Source organism: Pleurodeles waltl, chromosome 7, assembly GCF_031143425.1.
Source record: "Pleurodeles waltl isolate 20211129_DDA chromosome 7, aPleWal1.hap1.20221129, whole genome shotgun sequence".
Classification (NCBI taxonomy): Eukaryota; Metazoa; Chordata; class Amphibia; order Caudata; family Salamandridae; genus Pleurodeles; species Pleurodeles waltl.
The window spans coordinates 897,798,725-897,820,806 of NC_090446.1; the positions used below are offsets into that span (position 1 = coordinate 897,798,725).

Sequence of the window (22,082 nt, forward strand, 5' to 3'; positions counted from 1 at the left end):
ACAGCACTCCAGTGAACACTTCAGTGTTACTTTCTGAGCTGGCAGTAGATGACTGCAACTTTTACCATCATTTACCATTTAAGAAACACTTGCGTGAGAACTTTAAAGTAGAAACTATTTGTTCAGTACATGACATTTCTGTGGTGCACACAAAGTCTCACTCATGTCACCAATGTAGCAGTACCATAATGAAGGAATTTATGCTCTAACTGTTCTGTAGTGAAATAATGTATGCTATTATTTATAGCAGGGCAGCATGGGAGGTTTGGACAAAAATATGTAGGCCACATCCCTGAGTTGTGTTCCAAAAAAGTGGATCAGACATTCCAAAAGAATATCAGAGAATAGTGCTATGGAAGTAAATGTCATACTACTTAGTACACTGAGATTGGGTAGCTCTCCACAGGATCTCATAAAATACAGCTAAGCTTTGTCCACTTATGAATCCTGCAACATCCTGCAGTCATAGGCTCTCACCTTTTTTTGAGCATGACTACAAAACAACATAAAGGCCCTGCCAAGGTGTCGAGGTATAATTGGGGAGCAGTCTTGCCCTGGAAAACTTGTGACGAACTAGAGGCTACTGCGGCCTTGTCTGGAGGTATGAGAGCAACACCACGAGGGACTGGTTGCACGTAGTTAGGAGCAGTGCAACAGGAATCCAGAACTGAGTGGGTGTTCCCAAGGTACTTTGGGGGAGGTAATGTCCAGGGCATGTGTCCAGTGGCTGCTTGAGGTTTTCAGCCTGACTCCTCAGATATAGCAGCGGAAGAGGAGCAGCAGCCAATGCCTAAAGACATCAGCGGCATCGGATGCCAGCCAGTTGCGAGCTCTGTTCTCTCTCGGAGCTTACCGAACCACATCAGATGAATTGGGGAGTTCCTGGAGTCGGCGCCTTCGTATCTGGGGGACTGATCAATCCAAGGGCCCCTTGGCACGACCATAAAAGGTGAGAGGGGGCTGCTGGGGTGAACCTTGACTGGACCGTCCCTGGATCACGCATAGGGAGAACACAGCCATAGGGAGCACCCAAGGCCCATGATGCGCCCTGCTACAGAGGCATACTCTGTGGTCCTTTGCGGTGTAGTGAAGATATGGAATACAGGCCCCTGATACCAAGAGGGATATATAACAGTGGGGGTCCCGTAATAGCACTGAACTGGATGGGTGCTGGAACTTAGTAATCGGACCCACTCAAAGAAGCCCTGGTGTAAACACACTTTAAGCTTTGCCTTGCTGATGCGTGAGGAGGCCTTGCTCTGCGGTGAGCACCAGGGGACTTTGTACTGTAATCAGTTAGTTCTTCTTGATGGCGACTCAGTCTGAGGGCACAATCTGGATACTGTCTCACAATCTGTTGCCGATAATCAGGGGCTTAGCAAAGCTCGAACTAGTAAGTTGGTAAAAGGAGACAAGTTGACATAGTGGCCTTGGGGTTTACCCAGTATTTGGGCATTGCAACGGTTGGCTGGCTAGCATGGATGCCAGACTTTCTTCAACCGCTGGTTACCTGCTTACGATCCTGCAGACTGTTCTGCTCTGGCCCACTTTGGTATATACCCCCATATTCCTGAAGGTCATTGGCCCTATGACTTCAGAATAGCCTGGATATAGAGCCACACACAATAAGGCGGCATCATGGGGCAAGATTGATCGCAAAGACAGGAACAGAGTAACACCATAACCCAGTACACAACCCCATAACAGACCACCCCACGGCTTACCGGGCAAGCTTGTGACTCCCCTGAGTGGTCTCTGGGGCAACAGAAGGAACCCTTGAGAGCAGCACTGATGGAGGCCATTCATTGCTCAAGAGCAGCATTGGAGGGACAGATAGCTGGACTGTTGGTGGACCTATGTAAAGTAACCGGCAATTGTGTCCAAGGCAGAGTCAAACATAACAACCCTGCAGACCGAGGTGCGCCAACTTAAACAACAGGTGACACACATGACTGCAGTCACCTCTGCTCTAGAGGACAGAGAGGAGGATGCGGAGGGTCACTCGAGAAGAAATAATGTCTCCCTCCTAGGGTTTCCGGAGGGGCGGACGGTCAATCCACAGAGCAATTCCTTGAAAACTGGGTGTGCACCGTCCTGAAACCTTCGGGATTATCAGAACACTTTTTGATTGAACCTGCACATAGGGCTGTTGCACCAAAGCCGCCTCCAGGGGCTCCTCCCTGGGCCATCATAGCCTGACTTTTAAATTACAGGGACAGAGATGTCATCCTCAGGGCAGCCAGAAAAACGTGTACTCCACAATTCGAGTGATGGAATATTGCGAGTTACCCAGACCATACACGAAAATTACAAGAGGGATGCAAAATCTTTTTTGAGGTGAAAAAATGTCTCAGAACTATAAGCATCTGTTATATGCTCCTTTATCCGACCAAATTGAAAGTTATATATGCAGCTAAATCACACTTCTTTGAGAGACTGGATGATGTATGGACCTGGCTGGACACAGCATATGAGGCCTGCGGGGATGCCCTTCAGCGGAAGCGGAAATGCCCCACATGAGTGGCAATTTGCAGGGAATCCAGCAGAACTGCCTTGCCTGACAATCACTGCTTAAAGAGGAGGACTCTGGCCGCGTGGTGATCTGCGAGAATGGCACAATGGCTGCCACGACTGGAGATTGTCAGGTGGCCCCAGCGACTGAGGTGGCTTCCTCCGATGAAATCAAGAACTCTGGTACCCGCGGAACCCCGAGACGTGGAGGATATTTACCGGGAACTGAAGCCTGACCCTTGAGTGAACTTGGAAACTATATACAGGAGAGGAAGAAGCACACTCTAGCTTGGTCTCAGACTATGTTAAGTCGCAGAACACTGTAGCTAACCTGGTAATAAGTACATTATGCTGATACCGAGAGAGATGGTGAGGCATGCGACTGTACAGGAACAGATATGAGTACGGCTGGCTGAGTGGGATGCATGGGCGAGCCGAAGACCTGAATGGAGATGCAACAGTGCACCTGGCAGAGATGGGATTCCTGTGTTCAATGGGGGGGGCCATGAACATGGAATGTAATGACCACCTAGATACCATAGCTCAGTTCAAAGGTGTACTACTGGACAGGCAAGATATAGGATGCGTGCAGCTTGAGGAGAGTTTGTAGGCTGTATGATAAGCATGGAGTGTCATTTGGTTTTCCTTGTACAGCACTGCAAAAGAGGTACTTGAGTGATGGACACATTGTGCCAGTGTTTTGAAATATTGATTCGGACCTTGCAGGCCTTAACTTGGATACTAAATAGATATGGATCTGTTTAATACATTGTTATTCAAGGGGTTGAGTGGAAAGGGGAATTTTCCAGTGTGCTGCATGGGAAAGCAAGCCCTCTCCTAATGTGACAGGAGGGAAGATGATTCAAGTCCTGTCACATTGTTTATTGTGGACAAGCAGGCAATTTAAGTTAACTGTTCCCTGTCCCGTTGGGGGGGGGGATGGGGGATTAGGAGAAGATGAATGTGGGTGGGGGGGAGGCAGAGTAGGTTGGGTCTGTTGGGCTGTTTATATGGTTATCGTACTGGGGTCACTTCCACATTGACATGATAGGTTTTTTTACCCGAATGAACCAATTGCACCTAATCGATTATGACTATCCCGAATAAGCTGAAACTCCTCTCCTGGAATGTGTGAGGGATTGGATCTTATAAAAAACAGAAACAGAGTGTTATCCCTGCTTAAACGGCACGGGGTTGGTATTGCATGTACAGGAGACACATCTCTCACATGAGGAAGCAAACAATTTAGCAAAAAAATTGAGGTGTCACGGTAGCGAAGATGGTCTTTCTGCCCTGTTGTCTCTACATAATACAACACTCCTTTGACACACTCCACCGAGTGACATTTAGATGTCTACACTCACTGCTCACTACACTTCTTTGGCAGGGTGGAAGGTGTAAAGTGGCTCGGGAACATTTGCATCTACCTACATTGGAGGGTGGTCTTCCTGTACCAAACATGGAGATGTATTTTCTCTCTTCCCAGCTTCAACATGTGGCTCACTGGCTTGCAGATGGGGGGAAACTGGGAAAACTGTTGTATCTTATTAAGCACACTGCAATTCTCTGTGAGCGCTGTGTGAAGGCGGTGTTGGGGAGGGCCCCGTTAGCTAGGGAGTTCAATTTTTGGGACTTGCCTACATTTTGCATTCTGGCAGATGCAGTGGGCACGGCAGCATGGCGGAAGAAGGGATGTGACACGTTGGGAGACCTTAACCCGAATGAAGACTTTATTCGCTTCCAGGCAGCTCAGGAATCATTTGCACTGGGGGTATGGACAGATTGTTTTACATGCTAAAATAGCTAATATAGCTAAGGAGCTATGGCATAATTATCCAGCTGTTCTTCTGTCCTTGATACTTTTTCGGGCCCTTCTGGAGCTCGGAGGGACAAGGTACTTGGTCTCACACCTATACAAAGTTATGATAACAGACAAACCAAAAACCCAGTTCCCAGCCAAAGCTGCATGGGAAGAACACTAGAGGTTTCAGATTGAGGAGTCACTATGGCAAAAGATGTGCTCATTGGTGGGTACAGTTTCATGTAATGCATGATTTAAATTAACACACTTGAATTATCTCCATCATACCTACATCACACCAATACTTCTCCGTAGCATAGACCCAACAAAGTCAAGGGGGTGTCACCGATGCCCAGAATGTACAGCACCATTTATCCACGTGGCTTGGTGTTGCCCACTGGTTCACTGGCTAAGGCATTGTGGGAGGCTTTGCTGCACCATCTGCGGACAGCATGTGATATATATATACCGCAGGATCCTGCGGTCTGCTTATTGGGCGATATAAAACCACATAATGGCAGATAGATGGACTATAAATGTAACCAATTGACACGCTTACCAGTGAAACGTAGGGTGGCTTTCACCTGGATGGGCTAAAGAGACCAAATGTGGAGCACTGGAAGGGGGAATGTAATAGAATGGGTGATAGAAGAGGTGTGTCTTAGACGGTGTCAGAAAGGTGATAAAGTAGAGGAAAGCCTACAGGTCTAGAGATTATTACCCAGTAAGTTCAAGGGTGGGGAGAACCAGTCATGAGCAGAGACACCTGAAGACGAGTAATGAACAAGGTGTGAACTGGCACTTCCACAATGTCGGGAGAGGAGTAAATAACAATAAACATATCGGATGCTTATAATGACTGAATGGTCCAAAAAATGTGGAATTACATATGAATGTAAATTACATGTCAAATGATTGAAATTAGTGTTGATCTCAACTGTTTTGATGGTTCTTGATAAGTTTGTTACGGTTGAATTTTACTCAATCAATAAAAAAGATTCTTTATACAAAAAAACATTGTCCACCTAGGTCTAGAACTGTGTCCGAAATACCAAACAGAATAGCTTTAGGGACTGTCAGGATTGAGTAGAATCCAGAAGTTTTGTATCCGTGGACAGACTAGTCTGTCAGACATATTTCTACTTTTAACACATGAAGAGCACTGGGAAGAGGCTTACAATAAGTCTAACCACTGACAGTCACTCAGGGTAGCATTCCAACCCAGTGTTCTTTTGCCCATCATACCTCCTCAGGTTAGACTCAGCTATATGTAAATCAGTCTAGACCCTGCTCCAATAGGAATCGTTCATCCCAAACTGACAAGTGTTGGAACACAATCAACCCAAGACCAGTTGTGCCCCGATTGGGGCTCTTCAGTCTGGTGTACCTTGGTTCCAGTGACATAGTGAGCATGTGACCCACATCTGGCCATTTAGAGTATTACATCAAATGCACAAAAGGTGATGGGAGGATGCTCACAAGACTGATTTGCATATGGCTGTGACTATACTGAGGTGGCATGGTAGGCAAAAGAACAAAGGCTTGAAATGTTACCCAGCCGATTGCCAGTGGCTAGACAATTTGCAAGAGTCCCTCCCATCACCTTTTATGTGTTTGGGCTAGGCAGCATTCTGCTATTCAACCCAGGGTCCATGTTTAATAGAGTGATTATTAATTATTGTTGTATATTGAAATTATTATTGTACTGTTCTTAAGGAAACCATTCCATGCATTTACTTCAGTTTCCATGTGGTATATTAAATTAAGAGGAGATGCATGTGATTAGTAGTGAGTGTATGTGAGTTTACGCAGATGTTTGATGGGATTATAAAATATGCTAGAAGAGATGAGGTATTTTTAGGCTTTCAAAGAAGGATACTTTTTGATCTTTGAAGTGCAGTAGGAACAGCTTGCAGAAATATAATAAAAGAGATCAAAGCAAACATGCATGCAATCTAGGGTAAGCTGTCCTCAGAGAGAGAGAATACATGCAGAAAATAGAAAGTAAGGCAGCCATCATTTGAAAGAAAAAAAGGTGAGGGAAAAATGAGATTCTGCAAATAGCGAAGCTGACATTTTAAGATGACTACCCTTAAAGTTTTGATCACAGTATTAGCTACAAAAGCAAAGTGGGATCTCTTTTGGATGACCCTGGTTTCCACTGACACCCGATGAGGGGAGGGCAGCCTCCTCCGGCAGTGGAAGTGCATTGCATGCATTACTGTGGCTGGAGATAGGAGACTCAGCCACTGAAGTGAGGAGGATGGAGACAAGGCTACATTTAAAAATACCATGAAGTCCTTACTAGCATGGGGCTGCTGATTAGTTCTTCCAGAACTATTAAAAATAAAAAGGGGTTGGATGGATTTCTTAAATTAATCTCAGCCACTGGTAATTACTATGGACTACATCCCAGTCCACCATTATTTTGCGAACTATGCCACCTCTGGTTAAACCCAGCCATACGCAAATCACTCTTGACCCTGCTCCATCAGGAACAGTCCAGTCCGAATTGCCAGGCCAGACTTGTTCTGAACCAGAACATAAGTGCTAAGAGACCGGTTTTGCCAGGATTTGGGTTAATCAGCTGGGTACAGCTTGGCTTCAGTGGCATGCTGAGCAGATGAGCCACATCTAGGCATACCCATCACACTTAAGGGATCACATTAAAGTATACAAAAAATAGATGGACTGATTGCTTGAATTAATCTCAGCCACTGGTAGTTACTTGGGCCGCGTGCCAGTCCATCTATTTTAGGACCTTGTCTGGGCCATTCAGGGGAAGTCTGCTACTTTTTAAAGCGGGTTGGAATATATGCATTTTAGACCACATTAGGTCAAATTGCAAGGTTAGATCATGGACATTTCTTTGCTGTTTCAGGAGCCTCGCTTAATTCAAACTCCTCAGCCAATCAAAATCTCAAGGAAAAAAGCACTGCCAGAGAGTATAGCATCATTGATATAGAAGGGGACTATTATTCCTGTCTCTTCTAAGGAAAGAGGGACAGGTTGTTACTGCAAAGTATTTTTGGTCAAAAATGTATTTTGGGATTCAGCATGATAACAGATTTGAACGTTCCTTAATATACTCATTCCTATAGTAAATTTTAAAATGAAAATACTCCAACAGGTAATTCTTCTTATTACAAAGGTAGATCTTTTGACCAAGATTGATCTTAAAGATGTATTCTACCCCGTTCCAATTGCTCCTTCACTCCAAAAGGTTCTCAGATTTGAAATCAGAAATAACTTTGGCAGTTCAGAGTTCTCCTCTTAGTCTGAAGACTGCTGCCAGAGTATTTACCAGGTGTTAGCTCCAGCACCGGATCTTCTTCACAGATGGGTAGTAAGCATCCACTCTTATTTGGACGATCTTCTGATTTACTCCCCCTCTTATGAGAAGACAGAGGGACACCAGTGTGGTCATTCAGACCCTTCAGAGATTTGGCTTCCTAATTAATTGGTGAAAATCTTATCTGATCCCATCTGAGAGACCAGAGTACATTGGGCATTATTTAACACATCTGCAGGAATGATATTTCTTCCTCAGATCAGAAAATTTAAAATAAGAAGTCATCTGGAAGCACTACTGACAAACACAGAAGCCCCAGCGAGGAAATGAATGCTAGTCTAGCAAGGAGACATGGTTATTTATTTCCTGTATCTTTTTAGTGCCCTTCTAGTCTGTAGAGAATCAGTTGTCTTAGTTGCTCTATCTTTCAGCTGCAACCTTATTTGTCCCGTGGGCACACCTTCGTCTGTGGCAGGTGGTGCTTCATATGTTGAGCCATTGGGTACTAGCCCAGTAAAGCTATAATGCTTTCATTCCAGTGTCTTGGACAAATCAAGAACACCTACCTTGGTGGAGGTTGCCCTCAACTCTGGCTCTGGGCAGCAGTCTGGGATGGGAAGAACTTTGTGGTACAACAGCACAGAGGCATTGGAAAGGGACGGAAAAGAACGGACCTTCCAACTAGAAAGAGCTGGTGGCAATCTGGAAAGCAGTTCAGTTATTTTCTGCTAGTCTTGTTGGGAACGTTTTGTTAATTCATAAGACAATATGATATTCAAAACTTATGAAAATTGCCAGTTTAGAATGGGCTTTCAGTCCCTCATTCTGTTGACTCCCCAAATATGCGTCCAAGCAGAATCTCCTTTCTTAAGAGAGGCTATAACAAAGGAGTTTTAAATTCTCAGGCAGATCAGTTAAGCTGATATGCTCCATGGAGTTCATTCTGAGTCCTTGGATTTTTTCATCAATTTGCCAGAGATGGGGTGTTCTTTGGGTAGACCTCTTTGTGACACATTAGACTCCTGGGGTTCTTCTCAAGGTATCGGCATCAAGGAGAATGGGAGTAGATACATTTCCCAGCCCATAATCAAAGGGCCTTCTTTTCTTCACCTTTCCTCCCATTCCTATAATACCATAGTTTTATCATAAGTATCAGAGGTATCAGAAAAATAGACATGATACTGCATTTTTGGACAAGAAGACCTTGGTTCCCTCTCCTTCATTATCTGGCTGGTGGAACAAGAGTGTATTCTTCCCCTGTCTCCCATTCCCATTGAGTCATCCTCTTTTGCCTCTGTCCTCCTTCAGCAGGTTAAGACTTTCGGTCCTGAGGTTGAGAGGGAGGGTTGCTTAAATAGAGTTTTTTCCAATTCTGTTTCCTTCTCCCTGCAGACCTCAAGAAGAAGTTCCACCAATAAGGCTTACTGTCATCATTGGGCTTCTTTTAACAATTGGTGTAAGCCTAAATACCTCTATGTAGTTCAGAGTTTTTCCAAAGATATTCTACAGTTTCTTCAAGATGGTTTTGAAACAAATCTCTCCTTGTCTACTATTAAGCTCCAATGGTCCTCTGTTAAGGCATTTAGATCTCCTTGGAATGACCTTCTCTCTATTGAATCTGTGGTGACAAAGCATTTGAACTGTTAATACCATTGGTAAAATCCACTTTCCCTGCTTGGGATTTACCTTTGCCTTTAGCTTTGTAACGTAAAATTTATTTCTTTTAAAAGTCTTTCTTCTGGTTGCTCTAACTACAGCAGGAAAACTGGGAGAGGTGACTTCTCTGGCGTGTCTCCTTCCCTCTCTGAAAATTTTGGAGGAGTGTATTAGGCTTTCTGTGGATCCACATTTTTTTCTTTCTGTTGGATATTCCATTTCATATGGATTAGGAAATAGGTCTTCCCTCTTTAGATTTAAATTCTTCCCCAGGTTCAAATCCTTCGATTCATCTTTTGGATGCTGTGAGAAGATGTAAGGATTTACCTTAAGAGGACAACTGATTTCATGAAATCTGACAGCCTGGTTTTAAATTTTGGCCCTGCTAAAAGAGGATACCAGACGTCTGGTAAAGACTTCCCTTGTGTGATTAAAGCCGGTTCCACCAGAGGGATGGCGGCTTCATTGGCAGAATGGCCTGGATATCTATTGGTAATATCTGCAGAGCTGTCATTTTGGCTTCCCTGTCTACTTTCATAGCACATTACAGATTATGTGCAGGTCAGGATTATGAGCTAGCTTTGTGTCTTGGGTTCTGATGGGCCTTTAACTCATTTTTTGTACTTTTTTAAGTAATATTGGTGCACAAATTCACTATTTTCTGCCACACTGTTGGATTGTAAAATGTTTATTGTGTTCTGCCCTTTGTTTAATGTATTTTTCTCTATATTTCCCATACCAACCACCTGATTAAGGGAGTAGCACTTAGATATAAGTCATTTAAATAAGCAGTGAGGCGACAAAAAAGGATTGAGGAGCTAATGCTTGGATTACTTACTGGTAATCTTCATTATGCCGAATCCTACTACCTTGTCCCAGTATTTATGATCCTCCTTTACTTCCATCAGACTTTTTGATAGAAGGGCCTTGGTAACATCAGGAATGGGAGAGGATGGAGTTTATAGTAACTGCTCCTATTTTTAATAGTGAAAGAGAAAAGCTTGGAACAACAGTGTTTAGGGGGTGCAGGCTAAACCGCATTTACTCATTTAACTAAGTACTGGGGAGAGTAAGTAAGAATCGGAGAACTGAACATTATCAGTAGGTAATCAGAGCAATAGAAAACAAGGGCTGCAATGCTGACCTGTGCTCGATTTTTATTTTTTTGTTCCCCTCTGCAAGAAGATATGCACGTGTTGCTTGTTACAAAGTGCGCAGACTCACATCTTGCGTGCATTTTTATATATAGACGCACCGAATCTCAGTGCACAGCCAGCATGAATTGAATGAGCAAGTGAGTGACCGGGATGCAGTACAAGCCAGGACTTCCAACTATATTAGCCTCAGGCCTGTACACCAGACTAATTTAAACATAGCCTGTAGGACTCGCTGTTGGGACCTATTGGCTTTGCCTATGGTATTAGCAGTGTGTTACTGTAAGTAACAGTATTTTATGTAAGTACAGACCTTGAATTTGTTAACATTTGTAAACTCCCTTTGCTTTAGTGCAATTTTAATTGGAATTTACTTGACTAAGTATTTGCATAGCTAAGAGGGCTCGGCTCTAAAAAGCAGAGTTGTTGGATTTTCCAGTTCTTATATGGTACATGTGAGCAGAGTTCCTTTTAGGTGCCTGGGTGAATTCTGATTATGGGACGGTGTACATAATTACTGGCCAAAGGCAGTGTGTGTCCGTGACCCCTAATAGTGATCAGATTACACGCTTATCAAATACTTGGCCTCTCAGCAGTGTGCATGTTGTGATGGTCCATATGTACCATTTACAATAAACAATTCACATTATTTACAACAAAATATTTGTTGCTAATGTATATTAAATTACAAGAAGCACTCACAGAGCCATTAAGTGTGGTTTGTTTTAGGAATGATTGCTGCTGTGTGATATGTCTTGATGCAATAGCAGAAAACACAGAAGGAGACACCTAATTGATGGCCAGGCAGCATAATGCTTAAAGCACAGGATTGTAGTTTACATGTTTTAAGCCATGTCCCATTTAGAGATCTCACCCTTAACCTTTGTCAACTCACTTAAAGCACTGTGGTCCACAATAGGCTTTGCCAACAGACCACTAAAAGCTTTCTTGTAGGCGAGACTTAAAAATGTTTATGTTGTAAAAGTCTGGAATCTTTGGAGTCAAATAAAAAAAAAAACTCCGGAGCTGAAAGAATTAGTGACCACTTTGCTTCTCGGCAGAGTTTACTATGCAGTGTCTCTGCAGACAGGGCAGGAGCACTGCTGGTGTTACACATCAGACTGGGAAGCCTTTCATTTCAGCACAAGAAAGCTGAGGGCCTGATTTAGAAGCGGAGTTGCAGTATTTGTTCCCCGACAAAGTTAATCCAAAAGTCTTGCAGGTCATTTGCTTCCTGGCGAAGCAGAGCCAAATATCTTCAGAAACACAGGCAAGAAACAGTAACGTGGAGCGCAGGGAACGGAAGCTTAATGAAAGGTGGCAGGCAGAATCACAGATGACTGGTGTAAGGAGAACCAACAGGAGGCAGCAGAGACAACATGAGGCACGGTTTGTGGGAGCAACATGGAGGATGCTGGGAGGAAAGCAAACAAATGAAGGAGAGAGCATCGTGGAGCGCAGTGTGGGAGGGCTAGTAAAAGGGCGGTAGAACAGTGGGAGCAAGCAGGGGGAAGCAAAACAAACGGGCAAGAGAGAGAGAGAGAGCAAAACATGGACCACGGAGGTTGGAAAAGAAGCATAGATGGGAGACAGCTGGAAAATACATGCACTCTTGCGAAGTGCGTAAACAAAAACTGAACAGTAATAAACAAGAATGCATCCATGATCCAAGGGAGGGACAAAAGCAGTAGGAGGAAGGAAAGCCCACACAAACTAACGAATAAGAAGCAAGCATATTAGACTGACATTGGAGTCAACTAATGGTGAGTGACGGTGCATGTGTTGACTAGTAGGTGAGACCTTAAAAACACACACAGCCAGGTTTGGCTTTGGTGCTGGTGGCTGCCGGTGCGACTATCTTTTTTTGCCGCCCCCTACCCCATGTCCTGCTCTTCAGATTCCCACACTACCATCAAGCATAAGTTCTCCTCATCTCGCAATGGTCCCTCTCTCACATACATTTCATTTGTTGTAAAGTGCTGATAAAGGCTAGCTTTACCAATCCTCTCACTTATTCACATAAAACACAGATCTGTTCTTTATAGCAGGCATAATAAACCTCTGCACTATTTTATGGCAATTCAAAACTGCCGCTAGCCTAAACTCCATCTCTGTCTCTAGCGTTATATTGACATTTTTATTGCTGCCTGAAAGCTGGTCGTACAAGGAACTTTATAGCAGGTGCTTTTAAATCTTAAGTTATTGCTAAATACAGGTCAGTGCCCCCCTGCCAAGTCAGTGCACCCGCACTGGTTGCATCGTCCTAAAGCCAGCCCTGCACAAAGTACAGCACTGTCTGTTGACAGAAAGGATCCACAACTGAGATACCTTTAAGAGTTGAGTGTTACAGCATAAAGTGCATTGGCATAGACTGTATTGACATAGAGTGCAGTGGCATAGAGTGCAGTGCTGCAGAGTGGCATAGATTGGAGTTGTGTAAAGTAAATTGGTGTGGCCTAGACTGGAGTGGTGTAGTGTGCAGTAGGGTAGAGTGGAGTGAAGCAGAGAGTAGTGATGTGGAGTAGTGCAGACTAGTGGAATGGCGTGTAGTGAAATATTCATGATGTGGTGGCACACAGCCATTACAGACAACATATTTTCAATTGAAATGCCCATTACATTTGCACAGACATACAGTTTTACTAATAAAACTATACAATGCAGAGATGAGTGTGTGGAAACTGCATCACCTAGTTTAATGATTTGTTTTGATCACATTAAAGTATTTGTTTCCAAAACACTTTAGAAATAACAAAAATGTGCTTGATTTGTGCGTTCATAATTCTGATATACTCTGAAATACTTATACAGTTCATTTTTAAACGTTGTTGTGTGCTAGAAAAAAAAAAACCTTTTCTACCCCCCAGGATCCAGCAAAATTGTCACATAAATCATCTCACTATTAAGTCAGAGAACAAAAAGTAAACGAGCGCCCTTGGAAAACTGTGTCTGACATTGGATCTTGGTCTTTGAATGCAGGGCAACTATGCCGAGGGAAGAACAATATTTAAACGTCTGTTAACAGAAAGCTAGTTTGTGGAAGGATACAGAAAAGACTGTTTAGGCAACGGGAGGCACAAACAGAACATGGAAAGCCTAAAGACAATAAAGTCAGCAAATTGAAAGCCAGAAAGCGTGAGTTTGAAACCACAAAGCCAATGGTAATCAACGAGCAGAAAGCATTCCTAGGTTAACTTTTGGAAGGTCCCCAAGATGTCTTTTTGCAAACCAGACAGCTATGCTGCCTGGTAGGCTATGACCTAAACACCAGCAGAATTGAGATGCCCGTCATGCACGCGAGAAAGCTACACGGAGAACAGGGAGATAGGTGGGTGGGGGAGAAGCCAGTGAGAGAGAGCTTTTTAAGGGAGTTAGCAACATGGGGTGTGGCAGGGGTACTTGTTTGGGGTTTGGGAGGGGGATAGGGAACCAAACAGTGGAGATTCCTGGAAAACACATGCACTATTGGCCTTTTGAAACCATACAGCTTGTGCTGTCTGGTAGACTCAATCTACAAATGGCAATCAACAACCTTGGATTTTAATTGCATTGCAATAAATAACCAGCAACTACGTCTGGACATTTTGATTTGTTCATCGAATTTTCTCTCGGCCATTCAGTTATTTGTCTCCCTCTAACCCTTAGAAATGTGGCCTATGTACCCTAGGTGAGAGAGAGGTGCACACGTTTAATAACTGCAACATTATGTTAGAGCCACCTATGATTCCACAGATGCAATACTTCTGCAAGAATTTGCCACTGTTGAGAATTACTTTACCACATCTTTTACATAATTTGCAGATTTAACAAAAGTATGTTTCCAGCCGGATGCTACACAAGGGCACATACAGAGCTGTGCCTCACAGTTTGCAAAAGGTCAACGTTTTGCCCAGATTGGTTAAACATCTGCAATTGACGCAAAGACAGAAGTGATTTTGTTTATAGCAGTAAGCAAAGAAACGTAACTACTTGAATGCAATTTGCAATAGCATGAAGATTGAATCCTTCTTTGTCATGCTAATGTTTTGTTTCAGTGTTAAGCAGGCGGAGGATCTTAAAGTCGTTGCATTATTTGTTAAGGTCCGATGTCTTAAATTTTATGGGGCATCCAAGTGAAGCTCGTCTTTTGTAAATACGAAATACTGGACAGATTCCTAATGTCCATGTGTGCTTCCTGATTCCCTATGATGCAAAGACAGGGTAAACCAGAAGCTGAAGTAAAGTTTAGAAATGTACCTGGAATGTGCTGATTTGGAGATGTTTTCCTTTCAAGAGTTTTGTACCGGTAGATTTGTTTTCTGCCGAATGCAACATTGTGTATGTTTTACATTAACTATTTTACTTTGGGTGATGGAAAGGACAGTGTTAGTACAATTGGTTCCTCTGCTTCCATACAAGACTAAATCATAACTTAGTGAATAACATTTTGGGCACCATCTGCTGAATGCATATAGATTATTTCTTAAGGACCCTAGACATGAGTTATAGCACTGGCATCCTTATTGTACTGGTCTGTCAACATGTCAAAATAGCTAGTTAACAAAGCCACTAATGGGCCGTACTGTGTAACGTCTCTTGCGCCATAATTTACGTTTTTCTTGATACATAGTTATAGTCCACCTAGTCATGTTCTTTGGTTCCATTGTCTCATAATGATAGTGCCCACGGACACAGGTATGCAGGCCAGAGGATTTGACGGGCACCATTGTACAAAACGAATACAGGACTTCGTAAAATCTGTGTTTTTTACACCTTATAAAGATTGAAAGTCCACACAAAGTTTCACCATATTTATTGATTGTTTAGGGGGAAAGTCCAAGCAGCCGTCTTTCTTCTGTTGATATGTCATACCTCTCTCGTTCCAGGACTCTTCTTGGGTGAAGTGGTTGCCAGAGTGGCTCCATTGGTGGTCCTTGAGCTTGGCACCTACTGCGGCTACTCAGCTATACGAATGCTGCAGCTATTGCCCCCTGGAGGCAAGCTCTACACTGTAGAGCAATGCAGAGAAGTGGCAGACATGGCAGAAGAAATGATTCTGGTGGCAGGGTTCAAAAACATGCAGGTATGAAATGGACTGTAAGAAGGTGCATTACACGAACATTGGTGCAGTTTTTTATAGGCCACAAGCAGGGACTCTGGCATTAGCATAGATCCAATGAGAAGGGGCACTGTGCATGCATCAGAGTCCATAAGGTTGGTGCTACGCTACAGTGGGTGCAAACCTTGTAAGAGGCGCCTTCAAATTCAGCAAAAGTGTGGTAGTCTGTCCCAGAACTTTCACAATCAAGATCGGAGGTGAGATTGGGTCTTTAGAGCCTGCTATGTGATGATAGGAATGGACGATTGTTCATTTAATAAAAAATACTCTCCGTGTCTACTTCTCAGCAGTGTGGTAGAATATATGTGAGGGCTTAAATAGTTTTCCTTCTTCCAAGGGATATTGAGTGCTAAAGGTGAGCTAGATTGGTTCTCTTCACTAAGAGATATGATTTCCTTCTACAGGCTACAGCCATGTTGAAGTGGTTGCTTACTTCATAAGAATGCTGCGTAGCTTCAGAATGGACGCCTATAGTGGGCATTGCCCATGACACCTAGTGAGTATGCTTCCTCTGCAGCTTACCCGGCCCATGACTGCTTACCTGAGCCCTTTCTACTTACCTGCAGCCTGAATGCACACGTAAGCACGTTCTGTATACGTAAGCCCTGCCTGCTTGCCTTAATTAGCCCTGCCTGCATATCTAAGTATTGGCTGAATGCACAATCCCTGCCTTAACCTCTTCTGAATCATCATCCTGCTCCCCTACCTTGTCTCCGTCGTGAGAACCTTTCTAATTTCCCATTTACCTCTCATCAAATTACTTCATCGGTTTGGTCCTTAAAGAATCCCTCACTATCATCCCTTTGGAAACCCTTGCCCTGCTTTCCTGATTGAGGTTCCAGGTTTGTTAAATAAAAAATGTGTCCCAGTCATGGAAAATAGTGAACGACCCAGAATGGTGGAGTTCTACTATTGCATGTTCTGTGATTAGCAGAGCAGGTCTGACCACCGGCTTCCTTCACTCCAGCCATTCTGCATCCAGCGTTTTTCAGTTCTTGTCCAGTGCTTCCATCAGATGTACAGGAGGTTGTATTAGTTGAAATGGAAACCTTCTCTCACTCAGTCTTACTCTTTGTATAGTAGCTAGCAGTATATTTGGTCTAAAAGGAAGTCAAGCTATGTCCTTGACATGCCAGTACCTCTGAAAGACAAATGTACTGCAATAAAATCCGTCACATGTCAGGTACTGCTTGATACTACTGGCATCTCAGAGGCAGCTGCATTTCCAAGAAATCTCACAATTCTTTAAGCTGCTTAATCTGTCCATTGGACAGATGAGTTATGGTAATGCAGCTGGACAACAGTTGGCACAGTGCAGTTATTGTCCCCATGGCTCCATGTTCACACAGTCCTGCCATAATTTGACAGCCTCACCCTCTTTATCATAAAAGTCTCAAGTGAACGTTTATTAGAGATAATGTATTTGGATCCACTCAGGTAGTTTTCGTAGTACTAACCAATTTAATCAATATTAGTATTATTCTGGCAAAAGACTGTTGAGTCCACCTTCGCTGTCCACTCATGTGGAGCTGTATACCCTTTATAAAACAGCACAAGAAGTTAGCCTGGCGGTTTTGGCTTGTAATACATTTGCAGCCAGATCTGTTAAGAAACTTCATAAACATTGTTTGAGAGACCAAAGACCTGTCAAAATTGAAAGACTTATTGTCTTTTGACTCTGCTAAAGTGGCATTTATTATCATGGATGTAGAAAGCTGGCCTGGTGTGTGGTGGGTACCCAAGGTACCTACGCCTTATACCAGGTATCCCTTCTTAGTAAAGTGTAGGAAGTGTCTAGAGGCCAGGCTCTCTAGAGGAAGTTGTGGATTAGCGGCCAAGGCTTATCTAGGAGACATGCAAAGCTCATGCAATACCACTGTAGCCACACAGCACTTAAACACATGAAAGAAAACACTCAGTTGGACAAAAATATAGGTAATTTATTTTTAGAACACACAATACTACAAAATACTAGAAGGGCAACCCTCCATTAGGAATACACTAAATATATACACTAGCAATAAGAAATAGGCATAGAAAAGGTTAGAAAACAGTGCAAATAGCAAAAACCAATAGTGACCCTAGGGGGAGCCCAAACCATATACTAAAACAAATGGAATGCGAGCACAGGACTCCAAGCTAGGTAAGTGGAATGTGTAGAGGGGAGCTGGGAGTACTAGAAAACCACAGAGGTAAGTAACACAGTACCCCCCAGCGACCAGGAAAGCAGGAGTAAATCACTGGATTTGCCCCAAACCACCCAAAAGGAGGAAAAAGAAGAATAGAAGACACCCAGACAGGACCGCAAGAAACCAGCAGTGGATTCCTGAAGATAGAAGATCTGTGGAGAGGGGACCAAGTCCAAGAGTCTAAGTGGAGTCCAGGAGGTGTAGGAGCTACTACCCACCCAGCTGAATTTGCAGGAGTCAGTCGACGGTGATGAAGAAGAGGTCAGCACTGCAGCCCTGGAGCTAGAGAAGAGTTCCACATGGATGCCGAAGATGTCCCACGCTGGAGTGAACATTGCAGATGGGAATTCCGCCAACAAACCTTGGTAAAGGCTGACTCACGGTTAGCGGAAAAGAGGTGCTGCTGGGCACAAGGCCCAAGAGGACTTAACCCAGGAGGGGGGAGTCACAGGGGACCCTCAGTGTCGCAGAGAGTCCACAGGAGCAGCAGCAGCACACAAAGGAGTCCCACAGGACGGGGACATTGAAGTCGAAAAAAGACCCCATGCAGCATTACAGAAATGGATCCCACGCCACAGGAGAACCACGCAGAGGGCTGTGCATCACAGGAAGGAGTGCTGGAGAATGGAGCTGCACGTCGCCTGAAGATCCCTTGGAGGAGATGCAAACAAGCCTTGGCAGCTGCAAGAGACATGGTGCTGGGGAATTCTGTCATGCGTGGGAAGGCAAAAGCTTACCTCCACCAAAGTTGGACAGCTGGCAGAGAGGACTAAGAGGACTACTCCGGACAACCACCCGTGATACAGGATCCACGTAGCTCAAGATGAGGAGATTCACGCAGCTCGTCATCGTTGCAGTAGGTGCCTGCGGATGCAAGGGAGTATCTCCTTCACCCCAAGGGAGACTCCTTCGTTCTTCTAGCGCAGACTGAAGACACGCCACCCCCAGCGGATGCACAGCCAGTGGAAATGTTGTAGTTGCTGGCAGGAGCCCTGGAAACAATGTTGCAGAAGAGTTCTTCTTTTTGAAGGCAGCTTGTCGGGTCTTGGAGGTTCCAGTCGCTGTTCCGGAGGCCGAAGCAGAGGTTGCAGAGGAGTCCTGCTGGAATCTTGCAAGCTGAATCTGTGGACCCTCCCAACAGAGAGACTCTAATTAGCCCTGAAAGGGGGATTGGTCACCTAACCAGGTAAGCACCTATCAGGAGGGGGCTCTCACATCATCTGCCTGGACTGGCTACTCAGATGTTCCCAGAGTTCTCTGCCAACCTTGGAAACAAGATGGCAGAACCCAGGGACCCTCTGAGCACCACCCCTGGGGTGGTGATGGACTACCCTTTCCATTGTCCAGTTTCGTGCCAGAGCTGGGACTGGGGGACCCTGAACTTGTGTGGACTGGTTTATGCATGGAGGGCACCAAATGGGCCATTCAAAGCATACGAGTGGAAACCCCTGTAAGACTGGTGGTAGCAATGCTAGGGGTCCTGTAAGGAGCCCTCAGAGTGCATGGAATCATACTTCCAATACTTGCAACAGTATTGGGATATGATTCTGACATGTTTGCTACCAAACATGCACAGATTCGGAGTTACCATTATGTAGCTGGGCATAGATAGTGACCTATGTCCAGTACACGTGTAAAATGGCGTCCCCGCGCTCACAAAGTCCAGCAAAAATGGATCTGGAGTTTGTGGGGCACCTATGCTAGTGCAGGGGTGCCCTCACACACAGGTACCTGCACCCTTACAGCTGGGCTGAGAGGGCCTACCATAGGGATGACTTGAAGTGACCTGTAGTGAAAACAGATACATCCACCCGTTTCACGCAGACTGCAATGGCAGGCCTGCAGGACACTTTGCTTGGGCTCCCTATGCAGCCCATAGGGATCCCCTGGTACCCCAATGCCCTGGGTACCTAGGTACCATATACTAGGGACTTACACGGGTGCACCAGTATGCCAAGTTAGAAGGGAGAGAGCATAATCATTGGAGTCCTGCTTAGCAGAAAAACACACTGACAAACAGGCAAAAAGTGGGGGTAGCCAAGCTAGAAAGAGGCTACTTTCCTACAATGGGATTCCCTAATATTGTTTTTCTTTTTTTTTTTAATTCCTTCAAAACATTGGTGGTTTCAATGGCTTGTAAATACACTCCTCCAGATAGTCCCATCATTGTATTGATATTGATATAAATGCTCAGGTTTTACCAACCATTACCATTGATTTCTCAGTCAATATAGACAGAAGACGTTTTTTGTAAAATAAAGGAGATCTTTTTCACTGAATGTCCACACAGTGTATTGGTTAAGGAAGTGAAACAATGCATGTGTGCGACCACAGACTTAATATCCTCGTTTCCGCCTACCTATTGTGACCCTTCTTTTCATTCCTATTGTTTTCACAAATCACAGGATAGCTGCAGAAGGTTGTATAAATGTGTCAAGATCATCCATTCGTAACTTTTATTTTACACAATCAAGATACATATCTCTACCTCTAAAAATTGTGGCAATGTGTTTCAGTGCATTGTTTAGGGTAAACAGGTCCCTTCATCAGGACTAAGATAAATCTATTTTTACTTGCCTGGGCACATCCTAATCCCCCAAAACACCCAATTCCAATGTTAGAAGCAGGATAACTTGTCTGGCTGATGAGTGGTACTCATCCTCTCCACCCCAAAGACAGCCCCCTATAGTGCTTCATGCACATGCAATTGCCACAGAATGAAATACCTTTCACCCTGCTCCTGAGGAGCCAGTTTAGCTTCTCTTCTGGTGGAGGATTGTTTTATACCTGCACTTAATGTAAATAAAATGCAGTTCTCAATCCAATCTTCACTGCAGATATTCACCGAGAAGCCTTGCTTCTACCCATACTGCATTTGTTCTTTGTTTCTGGAAAGTTTGTACTTCTGCTTTCTGTGGTGTATTGTAGTCGCATTTGTCTAGCACTTCATACCCCTGATGAGGTGTGCAACCACATTTTGTGGATAGGTAGCATGATACTCCATGGGTGTACTTAGATGGAAGATTCTGGATTTCCAGTGTGGCCTATTTAGAAAGGGTTTTGATATCATGTGTGATTACCAGACATGTGCTCTTGTGTTTCTGTCACATCTTACCATGTAAAAGAGCAAAAGGAGTGAAAAAACATTTAGGCATGTAAGCATTAATTTATGGATGTCCTCTGACCTAAATGGGAATTGTTTTAGATTTGTGCTTGTATGGTATTGCTGCTCATATTGTGTTGATACAAATATGTAGCTGGAGTGAAGGAGGATGAGAAATATTTGTGCATGTGGTTGTATCTTCCGTCATTGGGGTGATTTGTTCTTCGGTTTTGTGTATCCATGCCTAGTGGTAGCAACTGTTTCTTTCTGCTCATTGTGATCCTTAATAATTGGTTTGGAAAAGTTGGAAAGAACCAATGCAGCACTGCGTTCCTCGATGTTATGTGGCCTTGGGTGTTTCTTGTTTTTCCAGGAGAGAGTTCTGATGTTTTACTGCTTGTACAGAGAAGGGGCATCCACTGATTTGTTTCTTCTTGTCTGGGACGATGGTCCACTGAGATGACAATCTTTTCAGCTCTTCTTGGATGAAGGATGTGCCCTTTCCGTAGATGGGAACGAATCATAGAGTCTTCAAGGCAAACTATGTGAATATGAGTAGGCAATAAATCACATGAAAAGCAAGTGAGATGTGGTCCCATAGATGAACCTGTTATAGTTGTCTTCTTGCAGTTTGGATTTTTGGTAGTCTTTAGAGCAGTAAGAGAGCTGCTGCCGATACAGTTAGTCTGCATCTTTAAGAAGAGACATGACAAGGGTGATGGTATCCTGGAACTTCAGGAGCATATGTAGAGAGATTGAACAGCTGTCAAGGTTTCAAAAGTGTCTCTTGTAACTTTCTGCACTTAGGTGGCCAGGGTTAGGCTGGAGTCCATGATCACTCCCAGGTTTCTAATTTCTGTTGATGTTACTGGAGGTGTGTTGAATCCTTGGGGCCAGATGGCCATAGGCTGGTAATTCTCCATAGTTTGGTTTCTTAGTTATGGATGAATTACATTTTAGGTGATTCCTCAGCATCTGTTTGTCAGCAGCTCAAAGGTATTGGCCTAGTTCCTAGACATCTATATCCCTCGGGTTCTCAAGATTGAGAATGTCCAACCTGTTGTTGGTTTAGATGTAGCATATTGAGTTGGAGGACATGATGAGGTCTGGTAAGGGGCTGTGGAAAGCATCGAAGAGAAATGAGAAGGTTGGGCCTTGAGATAACCCAGTCAGTGTAGAAGGAGGTGATCTAAGTGGAGCACTAAGATGGAATTTGGTCTTTTGGATAAGTAGAAGGAGGCATCTAGTTCCTGTAATCGAGGTAGGAGGGACTGGACT

General features: G+C 44.0%; 1 protein-coding gene across 5 annotated transcripts in view; it reads left to right on the forward strand.

Moving 5' to 3' along the window:
* The window catches only part of LOC138245683 (transmembrane O-methyltransferase homolog), a 162,445-nt gene that overhangs the window by 22,751 nt on the left and 117,612 nt on the right, over positions 1-22,082 (forward strand). For all 5 annotated transcript variants that reach the window (XM_069199497.1, XM_069199498.1, XM_069199496.1 and 2 more), the window contains exon 3: positions 15,280-15,476. In XM_069199497.1, coding sequence (XP_069055598.1) covers positions 15,280-15,476 — 197 coding nt within the window. The remainder of the gene's footprint in view (positions 1-15,279; positions 15,477-22,082) is intronic.